We start from the raw sequence: 23451 nt of genomic DNA, 5'->3' as shown, positions 1-23451 counted from the left end.
CAAACCCTCCACTGGTTAGAGTAATACCTGGCACAAAGATGCCTGTGGTTGTGGAGGGTCAGTCATCTCAGCTCCAGGACAGGTCTGCAGAGGTCTCTCAGATTAATGTCCTTGGCCCAAAAATCTTCAGCTGCTTCATCAATGACCTTTGTTATAAGGTCAGAGTGGGGATGTTCACCGATGATTACACACTGTACAGTATCACTTGCGAATCCTCAGATACTGAAGCAGTCTGTTCTCACAAAAACAAGATCTGGACAATATGCAGGCTTGGCTGACAAGTTGCAAATAACATTCACGCCACACAAATACCACACAATGACCATTACCAATAAGAGACGCTCTAACTGCCGCCCCTTGACGTTTAGCGGCATTACCATCACTGAATCCCCCATTATCAATATCCTTGGGTTACTATTGACCAGAAACTCAACCTGACTCACCGCATAAACACAGTGGCTACAAGAGCAGGTTAGAGACTAGGAATATTGCAGTGACTAACCCCCCTCCTGACACCCCAAAGTCTATTCACCATCTACAAGGCACAAGTCAGGAGTGTGACGGAATGTGCCCCACCTGCCTGAATGGGTGCAGCTCCAACAACACTCAAGAAGCTTGACACCATGTAGTACAAAGCAACCCACTTGGTTGTCATCACATCTACAAAACATTCAATCCCTCCACCACCAGCGCTCGGTGGCAGCAGTAGTCTAATCTAGAATGCTGCCTGAACTGCTGTGCTTTTCCAGCACCATTCTAATCTAGGTGCTGCATGAACTGCTGTGCTTTTCCAGCACCACTCTAATCTAGACTCTGGTTTCCAGCATCTGCAGTCATTGTTTTTACCTAGTTGATTTTAACCCTACTGCGAATCCTCTTGCAAGGATGCCTGCCTTGAAGAAGCTTTCCTCCTCTCTCAACAAGAATCTGAGGGAGTCCCTCTCCCACTGCAACTCCCAGATCATTTCCTCTGCCCTGAAGCTCTTCAACCATGTCCTGAAACAAACTCGCCTACCTGCCTATCTTCTTTTCCACCTATCCACTCCAACTCCGCCCCCCCCAGCCGACCTATCATCTTCATCCCCTCCCCCACTCACCTATTGTACTCTATGCTACTTTCTCCCCACCCCCACCCTCCTCTCATTTATCTCTCCACCTTTCAGGCTCTCTGCCTGATGAAGGGCCTTTGCCCGAAACGTTGATTTTACTGCTCCTTGGATGCTGCCTGGACTGCTGTGCTTTTCCAGCACCACTCTAATCTAGACTCTGGTTTCCAGCATCTGCAGTCATTGTTTTTACCTTGGGAACACCACCACCTGCAAGTTCTTCTCCAAGCCACTCACCACCCTGACTTGGAAATATACCACCATTTCCTCACAGTTGTTGGGTCAAAATCCTGGAATTCCTTCCCTACCAGCATTTTGGGTCAACCCACAGCAAGTCGACTGCAGCGAATCAAGAATTCAGCTTACCACCAACTTCTCAAGGGCAAATAGAGATGTGTTATCAATGCTGGCCAGCCAGCAACGTCAAGTCTCACAAATGAATTTTTAAAAAAGGGAGCCTGAGGAGCAACTTTTTTTAACACAGAGTGTGGTACACATCAAGGAATCCCTACAGTGTCGAAACCAGCCCTTCGGCCCAACAAGCTCATGCCAACCCTCCGAACAGTATCCCACCCAAACCCATTCCTCTATATTTACCCCTGATTCATGCGCTTGAATTCCACATCCCTGAAAACTATGGGCAATTTAGCATGGCCAATTTACCTAACCTGCACTTCTTTGGATTGTAGGAGGAAACTGGAGCACACCAACACTGGAAGAATGTGCAAACTCCATACAGACTGTCACCCAAGGCTGGAATCGAACCTGGGTCTCTGGCACTGTGAGGCAGCAGTGCTAACTGCTGAGCCACCGTGCTGCCCTACATATGGAATGAGCTGCCAGCAGAAGTGATTGTGGCAGTTACATTAATGACACTTAAAGGGCATTTGGACAGATACATGGATAGGAAAGGTTTAGAAGAATATGAGCCAAGTGCAGGGAAATAGGGTTAGCGTGGAGGGACATTTTGGTCAACATGGACCAGTTTGGGCTTAAGGACCTGCCTCCATGCAGCAGGACTCTGACATTTTATGACTCTTTATGACATAGTAACTGAATAACTTTGTATTTTAGAGTACGTCTTCATCTGATCAACACATTCACATGTGACTACTCATCGTAACATCTTGTTGCTTGTGAATGTGACTTTTTCTTTCATACACCTTTCAATGTAACCTGAATAGTGTTCTACCTTCAGGTTAAGTATGCTACAATAAAACCAGTAATTAGACAATTAAAAGTATTAATGATAAAAGTATTATGACTATTCACACTTACAAAACAACATTCCTTGGTGAAAGAGACCCACATATCTGATAAAGTTCACTGTAGACTGATCAATGGTGATGCTTGCTTGTTACTGAGTAAAGCAGACTGCAAAGAAACTGGCATGAGTTCTGGGATTGTAAGAAGCTGTACAGATGGAATGGATTCAGTTAATCCAGGATGGAACCTTTGTTCTAGTGTGTAGGATAAATTTAAAACCAGTTACTTAGTAGGGGAGGATCCAGAAGAATCCACAAAGCAGCCTAAATATTGAAAAGAGAACAGGTTAACATCGGAAAGAATTAAGCAAGGGATTACATATATTTGAACACACTGTTGTGGTGGACCCAGGGACACTGACTGAGTTTGAGGTAGTTAATCTAAGTGGCGTGACTGCCTCCTTTAATACAACATCCAAGTAACTGTCCTCCTCCCTGATGTATCACAGTGTTCAAAGTTCAAACTCCAGTACCTCAAGCAACCACAATCCTTTCATATTATTTTAGGTTGGCACAAATTGAAGAAAGCCTTTGTTGGAAATGATTAGAAACACTGTACTTTGGTGGATGGGTTTGGGTGGGATGCTGTTTGGAGGATCGTTGCAGACTCAATGGGTCAAATGGCCTCTTACTGCACTGTAGGCATTCTTCGATTCTGTTCTATGACTCCTGTCACTGCTGTCCTCCTTCAACAGCGCACCCTGCTGTGAAGATCCCAGAGAACTGTTCCAGCTGCCCTCACTCACCAGTCTTCTTGGGAATCCCAGCTTGGGTAAAAAAAATACAAATCCAGCCTTATGTTGTGCTTTAAATAAAAACAGTAAGTGCTGAAGAAATTCAGCAGGTATGACAGTAAAACAGTTAACTTATCAAGTTCAGTATGACTCTGGTTCAGAACTAAATTCCTGGTTATATTAGATTAAAATATTAACTCTTTTTCTCTCTACACAGTTGCTGCCAGACCTATTGAGTTGCTCCATTACCCTCAGTATTTTGCTTTTACTTTATTGTGCCTTGGTGGGCTCGAGTAAATGTAGTAAAGTTTGTCAAATTTTATTGCCCTCATTGGAACATTTTAAGCTGGAAGCAGTGACTGCTGTTGAGTTCTCTGCATTAATTTCAAAAGCCTGCACTCAGAATCAGTTTTTTCTCTCATTATGTGTATATTCTTTTCTCTCTCTGTCTTTCTTAATTTGTATGTTTATTTCTCTCCCGAGAGAAGTTTATTCTGCTCTGTGTCCATGCCTAAGTATGGAAGAATCCTGACCTTGGTTTAGGAATTGAAGATCCTCTGTCTATCTTTCCCCTCATAGTTTTACCCCTGGATTCTTCCTGAGTGCCAACACAAAAGTTTCTTCCACATTTGCCCCAGTTCACAGATGCATAGTTAAGGATGATATTTCTTCTTATTTCGGACTCCAAACAAACAGCCCCCACTGCTAGTTAGGTACTTAACCATTTGGTACTTTCCATTTCCCTGTAAGGAATCTTTCATTTATAAAAATATGATGTGTTTTTGTTTAAAGTTTATTGCTGCAATTATAAAGGAGGAAAGATGTTGGTGTGGAGCAGGAATAGTCTAATAATAACAAAAAAGACAAATGAGATGTTAAACATAAGTCTCAAATGAATGATACAAAAGAGGCAGTGTGGGTTTGTGCAGGTTAATCTGAGTCTGTGCCAAAAAGTCATGAAAACCACTGGTGCCAGATTTCAGTGCAACAGAATAAATCCAGATCTGATCTGATGAAAACCAGTATATGCCAGTAAATCTTGCTCTGGTTTCATACAGGTTTCATACTGATTCATACAGTTTTCTCCCTCTAGGCTGTGAGACTTGACTAGAAAAACTCTTTCTGGTGAGGATGCAATAGCTTGGTGATGTGACTGCTCCACAACACAAACATGACTATCATGCCATGTACACAAGGATCTGAAATTACAAATCTAACTTTATTTCATTCATCCTCCCTCTAGGCGGTTACATCAACAATTCGAGAGCTATAAGGAACAGATCCGAAAAATAGGCGATGAAGCACGCCGTTACCAGGGGGAGCATAAGGATGATACCCCAACCTGTGGGATCTGCCTCAAAACCAAGTTTGCTGATGGCTGCGGCCATATCTGCTCTTACTGCCAGACTAAATTCTGTGCTCGGTGTGGGGGTCGGGTTATGCTTCGCTCAAATAATGTGAGTATACAAGGGAAGACTTTTTCAGCATTTATACTGTTCATCTTATGGAATTGATGTTGCATCCTGATTTTGTAATTTTTTTTATTAGGGAGCAAGGCACAGACCCTGTTCCTCCATTTAAAAACTATCAAAACTTAATTGGATATATTTTCCTTGTATTGAAACAAATGTGTTCTTTATACTTTCTTAAGCCACTTTCTAATATGAGCGCAGTAATTGCACTCAGACTATGTTCAGAAAGAGGTTGTATTGTCTCCTCCATGCACCAGTAGATAGAATCTATCAGGACAGTGCCAGTGTAAGACAACCTCGAGCACCATTCCATGAGTTCTTAGCCTCTGACTTTATTTCCACATCTTCTCAGCCCTTCTACTACTTTTGGTTGTTGACACAGAAAATTCATTATTACACTGGGCATAAATCGAAAGAAGAGTTGATCAGAAGCCGGCCATGTGTCATTTGTGCTAAACTAGGGGTTGCTAAAGGTTCTGGTAAAACCTTCCAGGTTTAACCATAACACTGTGACAATTTGGTTCTTAACAAGCAATACAGAAGGATTAACATCTGCATATCCACTGTTCATGCATTAACCTGAAATTTGGGTTCAGGAGACAACAAAATATGCACCTGGCTTGTGTATGCATTTCTTCTGCAAAGAAGGGGCAGGATTAGGCCATTCAATCCATCACATTTGCTGTGTCATGATTGATCTGGTATTCGCCTTAACTATACTCTCCTATCTGCCTCTTTAATCTTTGACTCCTTTGTACATCAAAATCTGTCTAATGTTGTCTCTAATTCTCTCTGGAGTAAAGAATTCCAACGGGTAACTATCCTCTGAGGGAAGAAATTTCTCCTTATTTCTATCTGAATTAAGAGAACCCTTGTTTTGCGATTTCACTTTCTAGTTTGAGATACTCTTTGATTAAAAGCACCCTCTCAATATTGATCCTGTCAAACCCTCTCAGAACTTTTTATATTTGAACAAGGTAGCCCCTTATTCTTCTAAATCCAACTGGTTATAAACTATATGGTGTAAAAGCATAAGTAGTTCATTCAGTCCATCAAGTCTGCTGTGCCTTTCAGTACGATCATGGCTGATCTGATAATCCTCCAATGAACTGAAAATGTGTTGCTGGAAAGGCGCAGCAGGTTAGGCAGCATCCAAAGAGCAGGAGAATCAGCGTTTCGGGCATGAGCCCTTCTTCAGCTCTGATCTCCAGCATTTGCAGTCCTCACTTTCTCCTCCCTTTGTGCATTTGGAAACAAGCCAATCAGCCCATTGAGTCCACACTGACCTTCCAAAGAGCATCCCACCCAGACCTAAACTCTCTGAGTAAAGAGGTTTCTCCTCATCTCACTCCTAGCTCTCTTGATGACAGTCTTGAAATTGTGACTCCTAGTTACTGTACCCTGTCAAAATTGTTCATAAATTTAAATACCTTATTAATGTCTCTTAATCTTCTCTGCTCCAAAGAACACGTCAAATTTCTCCAGTCCTTCCTTGCATCTGAAATCCATGTTCTGGTATCATTTCAGTAAACCTCTTTTGAACACTCTCCAGGGCAATAATATCCTTCCTTGAATAAGGTGCCCATAACTGAATACAATACTGCAAATGAGCATAGCCTCACTTCCTTGCTTTTATACCCTATACCTCTGTTTATAAACTCAAGGATCCTATTAACCTTCATAACAACTATTTCATCTTGCCTGGCCACTTTCGGAGAATTATGTATGTGAACCCTGAGGTCCCTCTGCTTTTGTGCAAAGTTGAACCATTGAGTCTATATTGTCTTTATGTACCTTCTATCAAAATACATTACCTCTCATTTCTTAGCATTGAAATTCATCAGTCAGTTGTCTGCCCATTTCGCCAACTTGTCAATGTCGCTCAGCATCACCCTCAGAATTCAGTATTCTCCGGAGTTTAGACTCCTCTGCAAAGTTAGAGATTACACCCCCAACACCCATCTCCAAGTTATTTATAGCGATAAGAAAAATCAAGAGTTTCAGCACTGATCCCTGGGGAACATCATTTTCAATTTGTCTCCAATCTAAGAAATGTCCATCTATACCCACCTTCTCTTTCCTATCTTTTACCCAATTTCTAATCCTTGTTTTCAAATATAGATACAGAATACATAGAATCCCTACAGTGTGGAAACAGGTCATTTGGCCCAACAAGTTCACACTGTCCCTCTGAAGGGTATCCCATCCAGACGTATTCCCCTACCCTATTACTCCCTGACTAATGCATCTAACCTACACATCTCTAAACACTATGGGAATTTAGTAAGTGCTATGAAGCTGTGGGTGTACTGTACCTTTAAGACAGTCAAAAGCTAGCAGAACTATCTGACACAGCATCAACAAGACATAACATTAGGTCAAACAACTTGATTCGCTGGTTGTCTGGAGATGACAAAACAAATTTAAATTAGGTCAATCAGGATAAATTATACCCTGAAAAATACCAAACTCCAATAAAGTTTGAATTTAGTATATTGCCAATCTTAAAAGCCAGTGACACAATCAGATGCTTTGGGAGTATAAGACCGAGGAAAATTGAATAGTTTGGAGAGAACTGCCAAGCCACCAGCACCTGCTGACTGCCTGGAGAACAGCTCACTTAAAGGTACTTTTATTGATCAGTAACCTGTGAAACAGAAATCCCTAAGAAGAAGAAAAGAAGACCAAGGAAGATATAAGAGAAGATTTGACATCTGGCTGGCTTTGAACATTTGAATTTTTGTTAAATCTTAATCGGGGGTTTTATCGGACTAGTATTATAGAAAGGAAGGCGAAAGATAAGTTAGAGAAAGGAGTTGTAAATCATGGTTAGTTAATTGTTCTCTGTTAATCTTTAAGAAGTAAAGTTGTTAATTTTTACTTTAAATAATTCTTGGCCTCTCTAATTTTCACAGATTACTACATGGGATAAATCTTTTCTGTGCAGCTAGTTTAAATTATGCAGGAGGGTTTACCTCATGACAGAACCGTTTGTGGACTCATTGCTGGGAATGGTTTGGGGGCTTTTGTCCACGATTTGAACAGTTTGGGGCTTGGATTTGGCATTTGAACAGATTTGGAGTATGAAAATCCCAGCAGATTTAAACATTGCATGTTATAGATGTAGGTTTGCTCACTGAGTTAGAAGGTTCGTTTTCAAACGTTTCATCGCTGTAATAGGTAACATCTTCAGTGAGCCTCCGAAAGAAGCACTGGTGGTGTAACCCATTTTCTATTTATATGTTTGGATTTCCTTGGGTTTGTGATGTTATTTCGTGTACTTTTTCTCATGGGTGGAAAATGAGGTCCAAGTCAATGTGTTTGTTGATACAGTTCTGGTTCGAAAGCCATGCTTCTAGGAATTCTTGTGCGTATCTCTATTTGGCTTGTCCTAGGATGGATATGTTGACCCAGTCAAAGTGGTGTCCTCCCTCATCTGTATGTAAGGATATTAGTGAGAGAGGGTCATATTGTTCTGTGTCTAGTTGATGTTCATGTATTCTGGTGGTTAGTTTTAGATTAGATTACTTACTGTGTGGAAACAGGCTTTTCGGCCCAACAAGTCCACACTGACCCGCCGAAACCACCCAGACCTATTCCCCTACATTTACCCCTTCACCTAACACAATGGGCAACTTAGCATGGCCAATTCACCTGACCGGCACATCTTTGGATTGTGGGAGGAAACTGGAGGAAACCTATGCAGACACGGGGAGAATGTGCAAACTCCACACAGAGTCACCTGAGGCGGGAACTGAACCTCTGGCGCTGTGAGGCAGCAGTGCTAACCACTGTGCCACCGTGCCGCCCCAAACCGTGCTGCCTGTTTGTTCAATGTAGTGTTTGTTACAGTTCTTACAAGGTATTTTGTCCAGACAACAAGCAAAACGAATGTCATTTACAAAACCGACTGCCTTAACGTTTGCCATATGTGTCATACATGCCAAATGGTAGGTGAGCCACAGGCAATTGTACACCAGCAACTTTGTTGCCAATTCCTGAATTTGAAGAACCTTTCAGTGCGGGTTATAATTGATTGTGTAAGTCCCCTCCCAAGAACTAAAATTGGGAACCAGTACTTGTTTACTTGTAATGGATGTGTCTACAGATTTCCGGAGGCAATTCCATCACGGAGTATTAAGGCACAAAAGGTGATAGGGGAGTTAGTAGCTTTCTTCACATGGTGTGAGCTACCAAGAGAGATTCAGTTAGATCAAGGGTCAAATTTTATTGCTAGGCTGTTTAAGGAGGTTATGGATAGCTTAGATATACGGCACTTGAAGTCCAGTGCATATCATCCTGAATCCCAGGGAGCTTTAGAAAGGTGGCCTCAGACTTTGAAGACCATGTTGAGAGCATACTGTCAAGACTACTCGAATGATTGGGATAAAGATATCCATTTGTGTTGTTTGCTAGTAGAGATGCCCCAAATGAATCTACTCAGTTTACTCCCTTTGACTTAATATTGGGTCATGAAGTGAAATTTGAAATTAATTAAAGAGAAATTGACCAAAGTCTGAGGTCACACACTTAGATTATGTATCGGAGGTGAGGAAAATACTAAATCGAGTAGGTGAGTTAGCTAAACAGCACCTAAAGAGAGCACAATGTAGAATGAAGCAGATGGCAGATAAAAGCTCTGAGACTTGGACGTTTTCCTGAGGGGATGACATGTTCATACTGTTATCAGTGATAGGAGATCCCCTCAAAGCCAAATTTAGTGGTCCCTATCAAATTGAGGAAACATTGAGTCAGGTGACCTATCTAGTAAAGATGCCAGATAGGGAAAAAAGGTATCAGGTATATCATATGAACATGTTGAAACCATATTATACTAGAGAGAAAGGACTAGAGAAACAGGTGTTAGTTACTGCCCCACAGATTGTGGAGTCAAATTCAGATGATGTTGATTTTGCTGGCTTCAAAATAGATTTTAAAATGAAGAAGTGCTTGAGGAGTGGAATGGGTTAGTAAGCTATCTGTCTCAGGAGCATAGAAAACAGTTGAAAGATTTGTTGCTGCAGTATAAGGACATATGTGAGAGTCAGATGGGGAGGACTAATACTATTGTACATGAAGTAAACGTAGGGAATACTGCTCCAATAAAACATCACCCCTGTTGGATTAATCCTTTCAAAGCCAGACAAGACCAGATAGAGGTGAAGGCCCTTCTCAATGAGGATGTCATGGAACTGAGCCAGAGCGAGTGGAGTTTGCCAATTGTCTTAGTTCCCAAACTGGACGGGAGTCAATGATTGTGTGTGGATTATCAGAAGGTCAACGCCATTACAAAATCAGACTCATGTCCAATATCAAGATTGGAGAACTGTCCAACCGTGTTGGACTTAATGCGTGGTTACTGACAGGTACCATTATCAGAGTCAATGAAAGAAGTTTCTGCGTTTGTAACCCCAAATGGGCTATATCAGTTTAAAGTGATGCCCTTTGGAATGAAGAAGGCACCCACCACTTCCCAAAGACTCATGAACAGAGTTGTGGCTTTGTTTAGAAACTGTGTAGTCTATGTGGATGGTGTAGTGATCTTTAGTAAGGCCTGGAAAGATCACAGGGTACAGTTGGCAGAACTCTTTGAGCAAACTTACGAGAAGCAAAACTGTTGATAAACTGAATTTGTGAAAGCAGAGATAATGTTCTTGGGACATAACATCAGTCATGGAAGGTTGACTCCATGGAACGCAAAGATGAAGTCATTGAGGAATTTCCATGAGCAACCTCGAAGAACGAGGTGTTTTGATTCTTTGAACTCAGCAGATTCTATCGAACTTTGTTCCAAATTTCAGCAGTATAATGACTGAAGTGACTGCTGACTGATTTGCTGCAGAAGAACACAAAGTTTTAGTGGACAGAACTATGCCAGGAGGCATTCAACTATTTGAAAGCCATATTAACCACTAAATCAGTTTTAACTACACCAAACTTTTCAAAACCTTTTAAAGTCACCATTGATGCCAGTGATATTGGAGTTGGAGCTGTACTCCTGCAGGAAGATGAGGATGGAATTGAACTGCCAGTTGGTTACTTTTCGAAGAAGATCAACATCCACCAGAAGAAATACTCCATTATCGAAAAAGAACTATTGAGTTTGATACTGGCCTTACCAAAGCATTTTAATGTGTATGTCACGAACAATGTGTTGGAGATGGTTGTGTACACGGATCACATCCACTTATATTCTTAGAATGCTTTAAAGACAAGAATGTGTGACTAAATAAAAGCAAAGGGCTTTGACAAAGGGTCAGTTAGACACGAAACGTCAGCTCTTTTCTCTTCTTACAGATGCTGCCATTTCTGCTGAGATTTTCCAGCATTTTCTCTTTTGGTTTAAGAATATCAGACTGTCTCTTTGGAGTCTTATGTTACAGACTTTTAATATAAAAATTGTACATGTTGCAGGTCATAAGAATGTACTTGCAATATGTACGATTTTTAACTGATAACATTTAGATGAGATTTGTCTTTAGTTAATGTTATATACATATACACAGTTATATGGGAAGAACTTAAGGTAAACTTAGATTAAAGTTATCTGAATGTTAGAGTAATGTGTTTTTAAAAAAAGGGAAAAAAGCCATCTTTTCTTTATGATGGTCCATTTCTTCTGAAGGGGGGAGACATTATGAAGGTACTGTACATTTAAGAAAGTTTAAAGCTAGCAAAACTACCTTGACACCTACCAAATGTCAAGATATAACGTAACATTTATATGACACAGTGCCACAACTAGGTATAATGTAACATTTGGTCAAACAACTCGATTAGCTGGTTGCCTCGAGATGACAAAACAAATTCGAATTAGGCCAAATTCGAATCAGTTTAAATTATAGCTGAAAAATACTAAACTCCAATAAAATTTGAATTTAATATATTGACAATCTTAAAAACCAATTACACAATCCGATGCTTTTGGAGTATAAAACCGAGGAAAATTGAACAGTTGGGGGAGAACTGCCAAGCCACCAGCATCTGCAGACTGCCTGGAGAATAGCTCTCTTAAAGGTACCTTTATTGATCAGTAAACTATGAAACAGAAATCCCTAAGAAGAAGAAAAGAAGACCAAGGAAGATATAAGAGAAGATTTGACATCTGGTTGGTCTTAAAAATTAGAATTTTTGTTAAATATTAAATATTTATCAACTAATATTACAGAAGGGAAGGTAAAAGATAGGTTAGAGGAAGGAATTGTAAATAGTTGTTAGTTAATTATTCTCTGTTATACTTTAAGGAATAAAGTTGTTTACTTTAAATAGTTCTTGGCCTCCTGAACTATCATGGACTACTGCACAGGATAAATATTTTCTGTGTTGCTGGTTTAAATTAAACAGGAGGGGTTACCCTGTGATGTGACAATAGCCAATTCACTTAATTTGAACATCTTTGGACTGTGGATAGAAACTGAAGCACCTGAGGAAAACCCATGCAGACACAGGGAGAATGTGCAAACTCCACACAGTCAGTTCCCTGAGGTTGGAGTTGAACCTGAGTCCTTGGCACTGTGAGCCACTGTGCCTAAATTGCTAACAAACCTGCCATGGGGCATCATATCAAATGCTTTATGAAAGTCCTAATATACAATATCCATAGCACTCCCCTCATCTACTGCCTGTGTCACCTTGTAAAAGAACTCAGTTACATTTGTCATTGGAAGCGTACATCTAAATACTTCTTCGATATTTTGAAGTTTTCTGTCTCTACCATCCTTACAGGCAGTGAGTTCCAGATTCCCACCACTCTAGGTAAAAGTGTTTTTCCTCGTAACTTCTCTAAACCTTCTGCCCTTTATATTAAATCTGTGGCACTTGCCATTAATCTCTAAATCAAAGGCGAAACGTTCCTTCCTGTCTTAACTATCCATGCCCCCATAATTTCAATTGTGTCCCCACTCAATCTCTTCTCTAAAGAAAACAACCCCAGTTTATGCTTTTTTTGCTCTAACTGGGATTTTCCAATGGAGGCATCATCCTGGTAAATCCACAGTGCATCATCTCCAATTCTCTCTACTTGCTCCTATGATGTGGATTCCAGATCTACACATCTAGCTGTGGCCCAACTAACATTTTATACAGGTGAAAGTGGGTACTGCAGATGTTGGAGATTAGAGTCAAGATTACAGTAGTGCTGGAAAAGCACAGCAGGTCAGGCAGCATCTGAGGAACAGGAAGATTAATGTTTCGGAAGAGCTCTTTATCAGAATGTCCTTCCTGAGCTGTGGGGCCCAAAATTGGACACAGTATTCTAACATTTTATACAGTTATAGCCTAACTGTTCTTAAATCTATGCCTTGTCCAATAAAGGCAAGTAAACCATGTAAGACCATAAGACCAGAAGGCATAGGAGTGGAAGTAGGGCCATTTGGCTCATCAAGTCCACCCTGCCATTTAATCGTGGCTGATAGGCATTTCAACTCTTTTTACCAAAGTGTGAGATTTCGCATTTGCTCACAATGAATTTCATCAGCTATTTCCTGAACCACTCTCCTAAACTGTCTAAATCTTTCTGCAGTCTCCCCAACACCTCGGTACTTACCTGCATGTCCACCTAACTTCGTGTCATCGGCAAACTTGACGAGAATGCCTCTAAGTCCCTTCATCTAGATCATTAATATATAACGTGAACAGCTGCAGCCCCAACACTGAACCCTGCAGGACACCACTTGTTACCAGTTGCCATTCTGAAAAAGAACCTTTTATCCCAACTCTCTGCCTTCTGTCAGACAGCCAATCCTCAATCCTTTCCAGGAGATCACCTTGAACACCATGGGCCCTTACCTTACTCAGCAGCTTCCCATGAGGCACCTTTTCAAAGTCTAGATAGATAACATTCACTGGGTTTCCCTGATCTAATCTACTTGTTACCTCTTCAAAGAGTTCTAACAGGTTTATCAGGCATGACCTCCCCTTACTGCATGGCTCAGTGGTTAGCACTGCTGCCTCACAGCGCCAGGGACCCGGGTTCAATTCCCATCTTGGGCAATTGTCTGTGTGGAATTTGCACATTCTCCCCATGTCTGCGTAGGTTTCCTCCAGACGCTTTAGCCCCACAGTCCAAAGATATGCAGGTTAGGTGAATTGGCCATGCTAAATTGCCCATAGTGTTAGGTGCATTAGTCAGGGGCGAATGCAGGGGAATAGGTCTGGGTGGATTGCTCTTCAGAGGGTCGGTGTGGACTTGCTTTCACAATGTGGGGAATCCAATCTAATGTAATCTAAATCCATGTTGACTTGTTCTAATCCAACCCTACACTTCCAAGAATATAGAAATCTCATCCATAACAATGGATTCTAGGATTTTACCAACAACCGAAGTTAGGCTAATCGGTCTATAATTTCCCACCGTTTGTCTTGATCCTTTCTTGAACAAGGGGTTATAACAATCATTTTCCAATCACTTTGGACTTGCCCTGACTCCAGTGAGTTTTGAAAGATCACAATGAGCACCTCCACTATTTCTCAGCCTGTTCCATCAGAATTCTATGATGTCGCCCATCGGGGTCAGGAGATTTATCAATTTTTAGATCTTTTAGCTTTTCTAGCACTTTTTCTTTTGTAATGGCTGCCATAGTCAACTTTGCTCCCTGACTCTCCTTAATTGTTGACGCAAAGTGCTTATTAAGTTCTTCAGCTATTTCCTTATCTTCCATCATTAGTCTTCAAGCATCAATTTGGAGCGGCCCAATGTCTACTTGTGCCTCTTGTTTGTTTCTAATGTATTGAAAGAAACATTTACTATCATTTCTAATATTGCTGGCTAGCCTACCTTCATATTTGATCCTCTCCTTCCTTATTTCTCTCTTTGTTATTCTCTGTTTGTTTTTGTAGCCTTCTCAATCTTCTGATTTCCCAGTGCTGTTAGCCACTTTATAGGGTCTCACTTCTTCTTTGATAAATGTCCTAATTGTCTTTGTCAGGTATGGCTGTCTAACCTCCTCCACCACCCCCGGGATAATCTTTTATTTCTTTGGGATGAACCTCTGTCCTCAATTACAACCAGAAACTCCTGTCATTGTTGCTCTACTGTCTTCCCCGCTAGTCTCTGCTTCCAGTAGATTTTTGTCAGATCTTCTCTCATGCCCCTGTAATTACCTTTATTTAACTGTAACACCATTACATCCAATTCTGCCTTCTCACTTTCAAACTGCAAACTGAACTCTACATTTTGTGATAGCTGCCTCCTAAGTGTTCCCTTACTTTAAGATCTTTTATAAAGTCTGGCTCATTACATTGCACTACATCCAGAATGGCCTGCTCCCTTGTGGGTTCCATCACAAGCTGTTCCAAAAGAAATCCTGTAAGCATTCCTTGAATTCTCTTTCTTTGGATTCACCAGCAACATTATTCACCCAGACCACCTGCATATTGAAGTCCCCCATGATCAACATGACATTGCCTTTCCGACATGCCCTTTCTATTTCCCGGTACATCTTGCACCCTGGTCCTGACCACTTTTAGGAATATAACTCCCGTTATAGTTTTTTGCCTTTGTGGTTCTTCAACTCCATCCACACAGACTCCACATCATCTGACCTTATGTCATTCAGCGCCATAGATTTAGTTTCATTCTTAACTAGCGAGGTGACCCCGCCCCCTCTGCCCAGCTCTCTGTCTTTTCGATAAGTAGTAAATCCTTGAATATATAACTGCCACAGTCCTGAACCTCTACAACCATGTATCTGTGATGCTTACCACATCGTAATCATTCACAACTCATCTACTTTGTTAAGCATTCAGGTAAAGCGCCTTAACACTAACTTTCTTATCGTTATTAGAGATATTGGAAATCATAAGATGTCCTAAGTTATCCTGACTTTTTGCTGCATTCCTAGTCTGCCTCAAACTTAAATCCATCTGCACCTGCATGCCGTCCTGCTGCTTATCTTTCCATTTAACTCCATACTCACTATCGCTTTCGCTTTCTCTTCTCCCCCTGCCGAGTCAGAAGTTTAAAGTCCTACTGACCACCCTATTTATCCTTTTCGCTAGAACACTGGTTCCAGATCAGTTTAGGTTGAGACTGTCCCAACGGTACCGATTCCCCCAGTTCCAAAACTGATGCCAATGCAACATGAAATGGAATCCCTCTTTCCCACACCAATCCCTTAGCCACGTGTTTGCTTTCTTATCCCTATGCCAATTGGCAGATGGCTTGTGCAGTAATCGGAAATTATGACCCTTGAGGACCTGTACTTCAATTTCCTTCCTGGTAATTGATAATCCCCAAACACGTCCTCCCCCTTCGCTTTGCCTATGTTGTTAGTCCCAACGTTGACCACAAAACCTGGATCCTCCCCCTCCCGCTCGAATGTCCTTTCAAGCTGGTCGGAGATGTTCTGTACCATGGCACCGGACAGGCAACACACCATGCGGGACTCCCGGTCCGACTTGTATAGGATATTATCTGTTCCCCTGATTACAGAATCCCCTATAACAACTACTTGTGTTTTTGCATCCCCCTCTTGATTATGCCTTCTTAACCACTTTATCCACCTGTTCTGATACTTTAAGGGACTGGTGGTGTACACATTCTGAGGTCCTTCTGATTCTTGGGTCCTCGGGTCCAACCTCTGTTCATCATGTATTTCCTTGCCTTGTTTATCCTGCCCGAGTGCATCACCTCTCATTTACCCAATTGAATTGATTTGCTACTGACCAGCATATCTGACCAGCTCAAGCTTATCCTCATGTCATCTAAGCTATCCTCCTCTAGATTTACACTGTGACCAATTTTTTGTATTTTGTTTGAATTTGCTCATCAACCCTCCTACGTTCAAACATAAACCATTTATATTAACAATAACCGTTAAGATTTTCAATATTAACTACTGCCTGATCCCATTGGCTGCAGTCTTTCAGTCAGAAAATCGACCCTCAACCCTCTGCCACCCTCACTCAGCCAATATCGGCAGGATGTTGTGAAACTTGAAAGGGTTCAGAAAAGATTTACAAGGGTTGGAGGTTTTGAGCTGTAGGGATAGACTCAGTAGGCTGGGGTTGTTTTCCCTGACATGTCGGAGGCTGAGGGGGTGACCGTAAAGGTTTATAAAATCATGAGGGGCATGGTCTTTTCCCTGAGTGGGCGAGTCCAGAACTAGAGGTCATAGGTTTATGGTGAGAGGGGAAAGATATAAAAGGGACCTAAGGGGCAACTTTTTCACTCAGAAGGTGGTGCGTGTATGGAATCATCTGCCAGAGGAAGTGGTGGAGGCTGGAACATTTATAGTATTTTGACAAATCTCTGGCACCTGTCCTGTGGCCAGAGAGGAATTGAAAATTTTTACAGCACCCCGCTATTTCCTCTCTTGCTATTACTGAACAACTTGGGATGCCCATCATCCAGTCCTAGAGATTGATCTACTTTTAAGCCTGCTCTCTGTGTATGCTAATTTCTTTAGTTATAATCATACCTTCTCTCACTCTATAACCTCTTGTCCTAGATTATCCCACAAAGGAGAATATCTGCTCGATGTCCCCTTATCAATCCCCTTTGGACTACCCCAGTTAAAATTGGGGAAGCTGAAATCCCCTATCATCACTACCCATTTGCATATACACCTCCCTGAAATTTGTCGACATGACTGCTCTATTGGATTGTTAGGGGGCTTTTCATGCACTCCCAGCCATGTGATGGCTCCTCTTTTGAATTACAGTATTTAAAAGGCAACTGGATGGGTATATGAACAAGAAGGGTTTTTAGGGATATGGGCCAAATGCTGGCAAATGGGACTAGATTAGGTTGGGATACCTAGTCAGCATGGACAAATTGGACTGAAGGTTCTCTATGGCTCGAATTGTGGAACCAATTTGCTAAATTTCCTTGGTTCCCATGGGATCTTACCTTTGTTAACAGTCTCCCATGCAAACCATATCAAAAATCTTGTTGTAGTCGAAGTAGACAACATCAAAACCATTGCCCTTATTTACACACCTGGTGGCCTCATTGAAAAATTCAAATTGGTCAAATGTGATCTTCCTTTAACAATACTGATTGCTCTTGATTAATCCCCATCTCTTCAAATAGAGTCATAGAGATGTCCTTTACAATTGCTTCTCGTTGTTTCCCCACAATTGAGATTAGACTGACTAGTCTACAGTTTCTTTTTTATTTCTTGCTCACTTCTTGAATAGAAGTTCCACATTGGCTGTTTTCTCGATCTCTGGTACCTATCCTGTGGCCAGAGAGGAATTGAAAATTTTTACAAGCACCCCTGCTATTTCCTCTCTTGCTATTACTAAATAACTTGGGATACCTCTCACCCAGCCCTGGAATTTGGTCTACATTTTAAGCCTGCTCTTTGTGTATGCTAATTTATTTAGTTATAATCACAGACATTCTCCCTGCTTTTGATATCTGTATTGTTCCTCTCATTAGTGAACTCTGACAAAAAGTATTCATTTAGAATCCCTACCTATATACTTTGGCTAAGCACAAATTAGTGCTGTGGTTCTCAATGCAACTACTCTTTCTATCATTATCCTTTTACTCTTAATGAACTTGTAAAACAACTTAGAATTTTCATTTATTTTACCTGCCACTATACTTTCATTTCTCTTTTTAGCTTTACTAAGGTCCATTTTAAGTCTTTTGCTCATTCCATACTGTTCTAGGACTTCTGTTTTGAGCCCTGGGTATCTGCTGTAAGCCTCTCTGTTTGTCTTACTGCAAATTTCTTGATATTCAGGGTTGACAAGAACTTAAGCCAGAGGAATTCAGAGCACAAGTAGGCAATTCAGCCCTCCAAGTCATTAATCATGACTGATCTTATCCTGGTCTCAATTCCATCTTCCTGCCTGGTCCCTGTAGCCTTTATCCTTCTTTTCATTAAAAACATGCCTATTTCTTTCTTGAATCTGCAGATTGATTCTGTCTCCACTGCACTCTGGGACAGTGAGTTCCACAGATTCACAATCCTTTGAGAGAAGTACAGTAGTTTCCCATCATTTCAGTTTTGAACATACCTCCTCTCACTTCATAACCTCTTGTCCTAGAGTATCCCACAAAGGAGAACATCTACTCGATGTCCCCTTATCAATCCCCTTTGGACTACCCGGTTAAAGTTGGGGAAGTTGAAATCCCCTATCATCACTACCATTTCGCATATACATCTCCCTGAAATTTGCCTACATGTCTGCTCTTCTACTTATATTGGACTGTTAGGGGCTTTTCATGCACTCTCAGCCATGTGATGGTTCCTGTTTTGATTATTAAGTTCACCCCAGATGGCTTTATTTATGGAGCTTTCTAAGCTGTCATCCCTGCTTACTGCTGTAATTGATTCTGATCAAAATTTCAACACTGCTTCCTCTTTTATGCCCTTCCCTGGCTCGCCTGAAGACCACATGTCATAGAATATAGAACTGTCGGTCTCGCGACAAAATGACATCAATGAAATTCAGAGAGAATGTTTAGCAGGGGCAATTTAGCAAGGGTGGATAATATTTATTTTAATACAAGGAGTTTGATGAACAAGCCAGATGAGTTGAGGGCACAAAAAAATGTTTTTTTTGTGCCTCAACTCATCTGGCTTGTTCATCAAATTCCTTGTATTAAAATAAATAAAATAAATATTATAAATAAAATAAATATTATCCACCCTTGCTAAATTGCCCCTGCTAAACATTCTCTCTGAATTTCACCCAACCCTATAGGAGCAGTCAGGCAACACCAATCCTATACATTAATGGGTCAAAATTTATAGTGTAGAATATTTAAATAATTTGGCAGCTTGACATCTCCAAAGATCATATCCATAATTTACTAGTAACATGGAAAGTCACTAAAATGTTCTCATGACAAAACCCATCTGTTGAAGGGTAGGCATTTAGGCCAATTCACCTAACCTGCACATTTTTGGATTGTGGGAGGAAACCACACACCTGGGAGACATAGTAAGAATGTACGAACTCCACACAGTCAGTCACCCAAGGCTGGAGTCGAACCTGGATCCTTGGCATTGTGAGGTTGCAGTGCTAACCACTGAGCCACCTTGTCACCCATTATTTGTACATTATTTGGTTTGGAAAAAAATCTTGAATAAATGACATGACTCACCCTAACAGACAGAAATATTATTAAAGGTTAAGCTGGCAGACTTTCAGAAAATTAAAATTAATCTATGATGCTCCTGTTAAATCATGAGCTTTCTTTTCAGTTGTGCAGAGATCAGACTGGACGTACATTTATCCATGAAATAGATGATAGGAAATTACGGTTTTAAATATCAAAACTGTTTCTTATACCGATTTAGAATTCATCACACACAGTAACAAAATACTGTTTGATACTTCCAAGATTATAATAGATTATTCAGAGAATGGCTTACTTATCAATCCCTCACTATTTAATGGTGTATGGAGGATGCCTGTTTTAACAATGCTCATTATAATGTTCGGTTAGAATTCTTTAGTTGCAGTCTGCCTTTTAACTGAAACAGCTCTTGTTGCTCAGACATATTTTATTAGTGTCAATTGACACTTTGTCAGTTTAGTTTTTCTGTGCTTTGGTGTGTTTGTTAATCCTTTTGTCTGTCTGATTAGGATTAAGAACTAGACTTTGAATCCTGCATGGTTCTGTTGAAATTACCAGTGAAGAAAGTGTGCTTTGATAAAATTACATGGTTGTTTTCAGTCTTTTTATTAACACTTACCTACCTTTCTTATTCTCTTTTCTTGTTTTCCTTTCCTTTTGCTATGCTTCCTTGGATGCTCTCTCTAAAAGGAGGACAAAGTGGTTAGATTTCATGCTTTTTCTATTTTGGTTCTTTTTTCTATTATTAATACAGGAATGGAAAAGCTAAAGGTGTCTAACTGCAATGTGTGTAAAGGAATTTAAATAGATCATTACTCAAGTCTAAAGTATGCCCCTGACATGAAGAAATGTTTGCTAATTTGAAATGGGAATTAGTTATGCAACTACCTGCATGCTCTAACATCAGCTATAATATGAGCGTGTAGGTTTTAATGTGGGACAGTGCATCATTTTTGTAACTTAGACAACCACCAGGAATTTGTTACTCAGAATCATTTTCACTTCAGTACAGCAATCCGATATCCACTCTCCCATATGAAATATGCTTACTTTCATTCAATTCATTCCAAATATCTTTGAGCTCCATCGTCAGAACTGAAACAATGTTAGCACTTCTGGTTATTTTCTCGTGGAGTGTGAATGTTGCTGGCAAAACCAATATTGATTGCTCATCTCCAGCTGCTCTTGAGAAAGTAATGGTGAGCCACCGTCTTGAATATCAGATTCTGAAAGGGCTTGACAGGTAGATGCTGAGAGGATGTTTCCCTTCATCGAGTGGGGGGAGGGAATGCCTCATAATAGGGATGCACTTTCAGAATAAGCTGACTCTTATTTATGATGGTGATATGGAGGAATTTCTTCACTCAAAGGGCAATAAATGTTTGGAATTCTCTCCCCCCGAAAACAATGGAGACACATCACTGAGTATATAGAAGGCTGAGTTAGACAGATTCTTGATTGATAAAGAAACCTTAGATTGTGGAGGAGTAGGCAGGAAATTGAATTTAAAGCTACATCAAATCAACCATGATTTTATTGATTGGTTGAGCAGACTCGATGGGATGAATGGCTTATGTCCTGTTCTTATTTCTTAGAAGAAGTGGCTCACTCGACCATTTTAATGCAAAGAGTCAACCACAACGGAATTAACTAGGTAATGACAGGACATTTCCTTTCCTAAAGAATGTCAGTTAAAACAAGATGGCTGTTTACTACAAACAGTGATCATTTCCTGGTTGCTGTCAGTGAGAATAGTGTTATACTCCACATATACTTAATTAACTGCCTTTAAATTCCCCAAGTACAGTGATCCTTTTTGAACTCAAGTCCCCAGATCATTATTATTGGCCTCTGAATTAATTATCCAAAAACATTCTCACTATATTTCCATAAATAACACTAATTCTTACACAAAACATTACTCAGAACACTGTGGGAGGCAGCCTGATAGTGCTGCATATTGGTGTACTGTGATGCTTTCATTCATTGATGAGAGATGGATTCGTATTCTTAATTACCTAATTTGATATGCTGTTAGCAAATAGCACGGTAGACTGTCAAATGAGTGAGCAATGGTAGTATGACAGAAGACTTGGATTATGTCTGCCTTGTCCAGAGATATGTAATGACATCTCTGAACAAGTTGATTTCAATGAATGCAATGTGTTTGCAATCCAACGTGAAAAGGTGAGGAATGGAATGAGCGAAGAAATGTAAAAACCATAAAAATGTGTTATGAAACAAATGAGAGGAACCTTTTCAAAACCATAAATACTTACCACATAAAAATATGTATTTATCTGGTATCTTTAGAGTAACAAAGATCCCAAAAGACTTCATAAATAATTATAAAACAAAATGTGACCCTGAGGAGATGTTAGTCTGGATTTTCGAAGAAACAGCAATTCCTATCATGGATCCCATACTGCTCTGTGTCTGTTTCCCAAGCAACTGAAAGAGGAACGAGGCGATGATACCAAATTTGAAGAAAGGAGAAACAACACCTGAGGAATGTTAGCTAACAGTGATCAGAAGGGCTCTTATGAAACAGGCAGCCTGGTTCAAATCCCACCTGCTTCAGGGATGAATAATATGAGGATAAATAAAAAAAACAAAAAAAAAGTTGTCGAAGGGGCTCTTGTGATGCAGGAGTATTGTCCCTACTGTAGGGACGCAGAGGGTGCTGGTTGATGGGAAATATTCATCCTGAAGTTCATTTACTAGTGGTGTACTGTAAGGATTTGTTTTGGGTCCACTGCAATTTGTCATTTTCATAAATGACCTGGATGAGGGCATTTGTGGATGATACTAAGATCGGTAGAATTGTGGATAGTGACAAAAGATACTGTAGATAAGCTACAGAGCTCAGCTGAGAGGAAACAACTGGAGTTTAATGTAGAAAAGTCTGAGGTGTTTCAATTTGGAAGGAGTAACAGGAATTCAGAGTACTGGGCTAAAGGTAAGTTTCTTGATAATGTAGATGAGCAGAGAGATCTCGGTATCCACGTACATAGATCCTTAAAAGTTGCCACCCTAATAGGGTTGTTAAGAAGGCACACAGTGTGTTAGCTTTTATTGGTAGAGGGATTGGGTTTTGGAATCATGAGGTCATGCTGCAGTTGTACAAAACTCTGATGCAGCCACACTTGGAGTATTGTGTACAGTTCTGGTCACTGCATTATTGAAGGATGTGGACGTTTCAGAAAGGGTTCAGAGAAGATTTACTAGGATGTTCCCTGGTATGTAGGGAAGGTCTTACAAGGAAGGTCTGAGGAACTTGAGGCTGTTCTTATTAGAGAGAAGAAAGTTGAGAGGTGACTTATATGTCTCAGTTAAGATAATCTGAGGGTTAGATAGCGTGGACACTGAGAGCCTTTTCCTTGGATGGTGATGGCTAGCATGAGGGGACATAGCTTTAAATTGAGGGGTTTTAGATGTTGGACAGGTGTTAGAGGTAGTTTCTTTACTCAGAGGGTAGTGGGATGTGGAACGTACTGCTTGCGACAGTCGTAGACTTGCCAATTTTAATGGCATTTAAGTGATCATTGGATAGGCATATGGATGAGAATGAAATAGTGTCGGTTAGATAGGCTTCAAATTGGTTCCACAGGTCAGCACAACATCAAGGCTGAAGAGCCTGTAATGCGCTGTAATGTTCTATGTTCTGTGGTACACCAGCCTCCTGTCATCTACAGCTATCTACCACTATTCTTTGTATCCTGTTGCTTATCCAGTTTCTGAACTATTTCACCAAGTTTCCCTGAATTCTATTTACTTCAACCTTCTCTATCTGTCTGTGGTATCTTGTCAAAAGCTTTACTAAATTCTGTATGA

The 23451-nt window shown here is 40.6% G+C and overlaps 1 protein-coding gene across 1 annotated transcript in view; it reads left to right on the top strand.

Annotated features, from left to right (window-relative positions):
* Positions 1-23451, top strand: part of LOC132833499 (regulating synaptic membrane exocytosis protein 1-like) — a 786224-nt gene that overhangs the window by 293963 nt on the left and 468810 nt on the right. The window contains exons 2-3 of the mRNA XM_060851848.1: positions 4349-4562; positions 20308-20319. Of these exons, the coding sequence (XP_060707831.1) occupies positions 4349-4562; positions 20308-20319 (226 nt within the window). The remainder of the gene's footprint in view (positions 1-4348; positions 4563-20307; positions 20320-23451) is intronic.

This window comes from Hemiscyllium ocellatum, chromosome 3, assembly GCF_020745735.1.
Source record: "Hemiscyllium ocellatum isolate sHemOce1 chromosome 3, sHemOce1.pat.X.cur, whole genome shotgun sequence".
NCBI classification, from domain to species: domain Eukaryota; kingdom Metazoa; phylum Chordata; class Chondrichthyes; order Orectolobiformes; family Hemiscylliidae; genus Hemiscyllium; species Hemiscyllium ocellatum.
This window is presented reverse-complemented; position numbering and strand designations above follow the sequence as displayed.